The 7,614-nt window shown below is 37.1% G+C and overlaps 1 protein-coding gene across 2 annotated transcripts; it reads left to right on the forward strand.

Annotated features, from left to right (window-relative positions):
• The first annotated feature begins 454 nt into the window (after window positions 1-454).
• LOC125469819 (putative clathrin assembly protein At5g57200) lies at window positions 455-4,844 on the forward strand. Of its 2 annotated transcripts, XM_048567756.1 has the most exons (16): window positions 455-594; window positions 695-769; window positions 894-963; window positions 1,253-1,350; window positions 1,506-1,644; window positions 1,737-1,864; window positions 1,971-2,063; window positions 2,221-2,271; window positions 2,362-2,427; window positions 2,534-2,599; window positions 2,740-2,820; window positions 2,903-2,980; window positions 3,173-3,352; window positions 3,449-3,524; window positions 3,652-3,770; window positions 4,312-4,844. In XM_048567756.1, the coding sequence occupies exons 1-16, from the start codon at window positions 592-594 to the stop codon at window positions 4,705-4,707; spliced, it is 1,719 nt and encodes a 572-aa protein (XP_048423713.1). In that variant the 5' UTR covers window positions 455-591; the 3' UTR covers window positions 4,708-4,844. The 2 variants fall into 2 exon arrangements, with proteins under 2 accessions (XP_048423713.1, XP_048423712.1); XM_048567755.1 differs by lacking the exon at window positions 455-594 and having other exon boundaries at window positions 680-769.
• The last annotated feature ends 2,770 nt before the right edge of the window (window positions 4,845-7,614 follow it).

The raw sequence follows: 7,614 nt of genomic DNA on the forward strand, positions 1-7,614 counted from the left end.
AATTCTAACTATTTATAATGACTTAAAACCTATGTCGCATTCATCATTAACTTATGCCTAATTAATAAAAATATATCATTGATTTAGTCCAAAACAAAATTATAGCATTGATATATGGCTTAATAGTAAAATTTTTATCGACTTTTGGCTAAATTACCTAAATTATGTCCGTGCTATGAAAATGATTCCTGATCAAACAATTAACATGAAAAAGCTTAAAATTTTTTCACTTCTTATTTTGGAAAGAGGGAGAATAATAATGGGACTGTTCACTTTAACGAAAAATCACATTTTTACATTAAAAAGTCAATCCTGGTAATATTCACTTTACTATTTATTTTATCCTTATCGATAAAACTCAAAGTTTTCACTATTTTCATTAATTTTTCTAATAATAAATAGGGGATAAAACTACGAAAATACCCATATAATAATAGTCCTTCCAGCTGCGGACATTTTGGAGGGGGAGGAGAGAGTCGTTGATTGTTTTTGTTGTTGGAACGACACGGTTTCGGAAGAAGAACAAGAACATCGTCTTTCACCACCACCACCTTCGTCTCCACCACCATCTCCTCCTCTGACATCATATCAATGGTTTGATCTCTTTAATCCCAACACATTATAAGTGTTGTTGATTTTGAAAAACCCAATGAATAGATAAAAACCAACTTTTATTTTTATGGGTACTTTTCAGAGCTTTCGGAAGGCCTATGGAGCTCTGAAGGACTCTACCAAGGTTGGCCTCATCAAGGTCAACAGCGAATTCAAGGTGCGAAAAAGAACCGATTTTGACCTGTGGGTTTTGTTTTGATGAGCTCTGTGAATGCATTTGCATTTTGGTTCTTTGATGAAATGCAATTTTTGCTGAAATGTGGGTTGTTTTTTTTTGGAAGGATTTGGATATCGCCACAGTGAAGGCAACCAGTCACGTTGAGTGCCCTCCGAAGGAACGTCATATTAGAAGTGAGTTGTGTTTGATTTCCTACATTTGTGAATTGTATGATATGGATGTGTTATCTGATTGAATGATGAGGATATGAATCTGCATTATAAACTTATTGTGGCCATCAGATTTGCAATTACGTTCAATTTCCTTGTATTTGTTAACATAATGTTTGTAATTCTATTTTCCAATTCTATTTTGAATTCCATGGTCAAAATTCCTTGCATTGATGAGCTTTCCCAATTCAGTCATGTTCTCGTTTCTGATTAATCTTTGGGTGTGTTTTTGATTTCTTGTTCTGCTGCCTAGAGATTTTCTCTGCGACATCAGTGAATCGTCCACGCGCAGATGTGGCATACTGCATTCACACGTTGGCCAAGAGATTGTCCAAGACACGGAGTTGGATTGTAATGCCCTTTATTCGCTTCTTGTTATCGTTGTTTTTGTTGTCATTCATAGCTGGTACAACATGCATATAGGAAAAGTATGTCCAGTAGCAGTAGCAAAATAGTTGTTGAAATCTACCAGGTCACTTAACAAGTGACAAGTTTACAATCTACAGGTTGCCATAAAGACATTGATAGTTATTCATAGAACATTGAGAGATGGTGATCCTACCTTCAGAGAGGAGCTTCTGAACTATTCGCAGAGAGGACACATTCTCCAAATTTCCTATTTTAAAGATGACTCAAGTCCCCTTGGTAAAATGTTTCCGCCTTTGATGACGATATATTATGTAACATGTGGCCGATGTTTGTAACAGTCCCTTCTTACACCAACTTTTGCCTTGCAGCTTGGGATTGCTCCGCTTGGGTTAGGACATATGCGCTCTTTTTAGAAGAACGGCTGGAGTGTTTCAAAGTTTTGAAATATGACATTGAGGCAGAGCGTTTGACCAAAACATTGCCAGGATCAACCAAGGTGGTTTATATTTGTAATTTTCATGATTTAAAATTTTACTTTTTTTGTCTCTCATTGAATTTCATGTTCAACTTTAGTATAACAAAGATACCATTGACTCCACCAGGTCCATAGTAGAACACGAACGCTGAGTGCTGATGCGCTCTTGGAGCAGCTACCTGCACTGCAGCAACTTCTTTTCTGCCTCATGGGTTGCCAGGTAATAAGTTAATATGGATACAGAAAGTCTGATCTGGCTTCGTTCTTTGAGCCAAATTTTATTTAATCGGTCCACGACATCCTCTCTTACTGAAACAGTCTTGAAAGAACCATTTTGTTCGTTATATTGTACTTTCTAATTTGCTCTTATTTTGCAGCCCGAGGGAACAGCTTATAACAATTACCTCATACAATATGCCTTGGCTCTGGTATGCATGAAACCTAAATTCCTTGAGAAAACCAATATATGCCTTTTTACTAGTTCCTTCTGAGCTTCAACAATGTTCTTCTCCATGTAGATATTAAAAGAGAGCTTTAAAATATATTGTGCCATCAATGACGGAATTATAAATCTCGTTGACATGGTAAGGCTCTTCTAGACTCATATTTCTCTGAGCTGAATCAGTTATCATATGATACCTCCATTTTTTATTTTAAAATTATAACAAATCGAGTTGCATCTTCCTGCAGTTCTTTGATATGTCAAGACACGACGCAGTTAAAGCCCTCAATATTTACAAAAGAGCTGGTCAACAGGTACACAATGATACGTTATTTTTGAATCGTTTGTATAACAATATGTTGTAGCGAAACATGTATTGCTGGAATAGACCTTTTCCCATAGTTAAATTAATAACGATACCCTCAAAAGCAGTTTTTTCTCTATCGACCTACAGGCTGAAACGCTTGCAGATTTTTACGAATACTGCAAGGGTTTGGATCTTGCTAGAACTTTTCAGTTTCCTACATTGAGACAGGTTCCACTTTGCCTTCTACTGGAATATTTAAGTTGACTCCATTGCATGGTCTCTCACAAATCTTCTTCTCTACACTGAACAGCCGCCACCTTCATTTCTTGCAACAATGGAAGAGTATATAAAGGAAGCGCCACAATCAGGTTCCATTAACAGAAGACTGGTGAGATAGAATCCATATGAGTATGAACATTTGAGTACTGGATATGTATGTGCATTAACATTAAGACTCTTTGAAATATTTGTCGCACACAATTGCTGTTGACATGCTGTATATACAACGGTCATGCTTATTTGTATATTTGAACTATTAGTTCTAATATTCAAATTTCTGATAATTTTGTTCCGGCAATAGGAATACCAGGAGACAGACGAGCAGCCTCAGAGACCTGAAGAACCTCCTCCCCCTCCAGAGCCTGAAAAAAAAGAAGAAGAAGTTGAGGAGCCACTGGCTAAAACAGAGGAAGAACCCCAACCCAAGGAAGAAGAAGTCAAACCTCCTCCTTTGATATCAACTGAGGACACTGATCTGCTGGTACGATATTTTATATATGCGTTGTAATTCATGTTTTCTCTGATGTCAGTCTGGATTTTTTCCATTTATGTTGTGTCTTTCCTTTTCATTGTCTAGGGTCTAAGGGAAATAAATCCAAAAGCTGCAGAAATAGAAGAATGCAATGCCCTGGCTCTTGCGATAGTTCCACAGGGTAAGTTTCGTTGCATGGTATATTATTGAGGAAAATTTACACATGTCTGCATTGTTGAATTTGAAGATTTGTTTGCTGATATACTTTATGAATTCTGTTTTATAAAATCATATTTATACATTTTCAGGGAATGAACAAAAATCTGGAGCAAATTTCAATGATTTTGCTGGGACTTCCGGTTGGGAGCTAGCGCTGGTGACCACACCAAGCAACCATACCAGCCAAGTGCCCCAAGACAGAAAGTTGGTTAGTCTTCTTTGCTTTTCAAAAAGATTTTATTTTTCTGCCCTTTCGCTTTCAGTGCAATGGTATGAAAGCTACATATGGATAGTGTTGGGATCAGCTCTGGTTAGTCCTCACTGAATCAATATGGTCTTGAACCACTTGGTCCTTCCTAGACAGTTTGGGATTGAATTTCTTTCAATGTGAAGTTAGTTGACTACAAGATTCAGTACACATACATACTCACCTTCACACTTTTTTTCTGAATCAAGGAATCGAAGAATCTGAAATCTAACTTGGTCTAGAGTAGAGTAGTTAAGTATGCATTTAGATTGCAGTTGTTTGTGTGGCTAAATCTCAGTTTCGGGCTTCAATCACCGGACTTTTCTTTCGTAAAAAGGAGGCCAAGGGGCAAGGGAGGTTTGAACTCTTGTTTTCAGTGTGTTGGTAAATGCGCAATACAACTGGAGCTACAAGCCACTGCCGATTCACTAGATTTACATGTATAGATTAGTATTCGTTTTCTTTCAGTTTATATTCATGGACATCGTTTGGGTTTTGTCAGGCTGGTGGCTTTGATAATCTGTTACTTAATAGTTTGTATGAAGATGAAGGTGCCAGGAGACAGTTACAACTCCAGAATGCAGGGTATGGTTATGGCGCGACGAGCTTGCAAAATCCATTTGAACAAGCAGCACAGCAACCCGTACAAGACCCATTTGCAATGTCCAACGGCATAGCACCCCCTACAAACGTGCAGATGGCGTTAATGGCACAACAACAAGAACAGCACCAGCAAATCATGCAGCAACAACAGCAAAACATGATGATGGTACCTCACCCGTATTATTCTCAATATTCCCAACCAATGCAACCCGCAGGCTCTGCAAACCCGTTTGGAGATCCATTCAGCATCCCTCCTAGTACAACGCCAAACCAGGGAAACCAAAACCTAATATAGATGACCACTTATTTCATGATTTTATTCCAACTATTCTTTCATTCTTTGGAGTAGTGGTGTGATTTTGATAAGCTCATTCTTTGTTTAATCTGTATATTGTTTTGGAGTGTCGATGACAACAATGGAATGCATACCAATCGATCTGCTGTTTAGATCAAACTTTTGCTCGTTGTTCAGAGTTTACGAGTGCGTATATAGTTAGTATTTCAAAATTCCACACAACTCGAATGGAGGTATCTATAGACAACAAGATACAAACATGATTGAATAAGTAACCCCAATTTCTTGAGAACAAAGAAACCTGCATCTAAATAAAACAAAATTCTCAAGAGAAGAAAACCAAACCTCATCAGCATCATGCACATTGCACACTTCGTCAACATCAACTTTATTCAAATATGATGATTCTTGTCAATTGGTACTCGAGTTACGTGGGTTTGTCTCGTGATGAATTGGAATGGGTCGATGTATTGTAAAAATTGGATCGACCATGTCAAGGACCAGGATTTCCGGTAAGCATAACTGATCGGCAGTAAAGACAATCTTTATGTGAGAGACGACTTGCTGACCGAGAGATGGATATTGTGGTTTGAAAGAACAATGGAAAGTGAATGGATATGTCATGAGTGGTAATTCATATAACAAGACACTTGAGGCCAAAGCATGGTATGAGACGTGTGAGGCTGTGTGTTTTGGATTGTGGATTAACGAGAATAGAGGTGGGAATGAGAGAATATTCATGCATCATTATGGAACCATTGTTCCTAATTTCTCATGACTGAAATCTATGACCATAGGACTCTTAATTTAGTTTGATTAATTTACTATTGTAAGGCAATATCCCTAATGAGCTGTTGAAGCTCCATTGTTTATGTAGGTGTACGAATTAGACTCAATCAAGAGGGTGAATAGGATATGATCGAATTAGATGTGGGGCTAGAAGTTTTTATTCATTTATTAATTTGGCCTTGTAAAGAATTCTGGATTGGTATATAAGAGGAACTTATATTTTTCATTCATTTATGCTTCTTTTTATTTATTTATATTCAACTTTAGGTCATATTTCAGATTTGAGATTTTCTACCGACTCTAGGTCCGGAGCGTGACACTAACCCTAACCCAACCTTCACAATTCGAGTTCGGGTTGGCTTTGGGTTGGGTTTAGGTTAGTTAGGTTCAAGTTTATGTTGGATTCAGACTTATTCGGGTTGAGTTTGGGTTCAGGATTGCACATCTTTATCGAGTTCAATCTCATAAAACCTTATTTTGCATGATTTTTCAAAATTTGAACAAAAAACGTCAAATATTAGTTGGAATTTCATTTACACGTGACCATGCAAACAAAAGTTAAAGCACACAACTTCGAGACTATTTCTAATGTTTCAACCATGCAAAGTTGAAATTAAATTACAAGATGCATACCAAAGCCTTAACCAAAAGAAATGTAAAAGTAACACTATCATTCATTACCCATATGAAAACCGACAATAAACTTTAAGTATAGTCACCCCAAAACTTATACTTATGTAAAATAAAGTGAGGAGGGTAATATGTGCATGAGCAAATTCGAGCTCAACATCAGGTTGAGTTTGGGTTGCCATAGGCGGGTAAGGCATCAACCCAACATAATACATGATCGAGTTGAGGCTGAGTGGGGTTTGTGCGGGTTTTCTTCTTCATTCTAACCTGCCTGATTGGGTTTGAAATTTGGTTGGCCATGTGTAGATTCAAGTTGACCGAACCTAAGTTGCACCCCAATTGCTCACTACCCCACTATTGCCACCACCTATATCCCACCACCACTAACACCTTTATTCTCACCACTACTACCACTACTCCAACCACCATCGTTACCAACACCACTCTTGTCTCAACCAAACCATCCTAACCATCACCGTCACCGCTACTATCAAACACACACACACACACACACACACACATACACACACACACACACATATATATATATATATATTACAATTGGTACCAGACACGTTTTCAATGTTTCATTCTCTAAAATCATTCTCAGACTAAACTATCAGACGCATTCTTAAATCACAAGAATTCAAAATCTTATTTGTCATTTTTGTTTAACAAAATAATATCTCAAAAATCATTTTGTTACACGTTACCGGATGGAACCTGAAATTCCAAAATGACAGAATTTGAAATTACAAAACTTGATTTTCTAGAATTTGTGAATTTTCTTGTTTGACTAACCTAAAACACAATAGAATTTAAATATGAAATTTAATGTGTATCCAGAGTCAATAATTTATAAACGAGAGATAATATTTTAATTGTGCTAATAATGGGGGTGGCGACGGCGACGATGATGGTGGGTGGTGGCAGCAGCAACGGTGGTGACGGTGAGTGGTGATGACAGTGAGTGGTGGCAGTGGTGGTGGTGGTGATGGTGGTGGTGGTAGTGGTGGTGGTGACAGTGAGTGGTGATGATGGTGGGTGATGGTGGTGTCCCAATGATAGCAGTCAAATTCACATATAAATACACAACTCTTAATTATCATCAAATTAACTTTTAATAAAATAGATAAGAACATAAAATGGACATAAATTTAAGGAAAAGGACTAAAAACTTCAGTATTTGCTAGGGAACACTTGCACTTAATCAAAGATAAGTTGAAATTATATTTAGTAAAATAAAAGTAAAATTGTAAAAGCCACAAAAAGCAATTCAAGAGAGTTAATCGGAAACCACATATATTGCAAAGCAATCCAAAATCAAATCTAAATTAAAATTAAAAAATGGATGTTTGTTCCTTCTATGCTTTTTAGTCTCTTGGAAGTCCATAACATAGCAGTATTAGAAGTCCATCATAAAAACTCAAAACTGTTTCTATCATTTTGACACAAGAACGAAAAATTGTTGAAAAGAAATTGGAGGAG

This window comes from the organism of the source record quoted next, unplaced genomic scaffold (assembly GCF_019419815.1).
Source record: "Pyrus x bretschneideri cultivar Hongxiangsu unplaced genomic scaffold, Pyrus_bretschneideri_v1 Contig46, whole genome shotgun sequence".
Classification (NCBI taxonomy): Eukaryota; Viridiplantae; Streptophyta; class Magnoliopsida; order Rosales; family Rosaceae; genus Pyrus; species Pyrus x bretschneideri.

Bases quoted from the DNA above. Each gene is read 5' to 3' on its own strand.
- LOC125469819 (XM_048567755.1), top strand. From the start codon at position 680: ATGGGTACTTTTCAGAGCTTTCGGAAGGCCTATGGAGCTCTGAAGGAC. The intron at 2,600-2,739 runs GTACACAATGAT...ATCGACCTACAG, and splicing joins ACAAAAGAGCTGGTCAACAG to GCTGAAACGCTTGCAGATTT. The intron at 3,771-4,311 runs GTTAGTCTTCTT...GGGTTTTGTCAG, and splicing joins TGCCCCAAGACAGAAAGTTG to GCTGGTGGCTTTGATAATCT.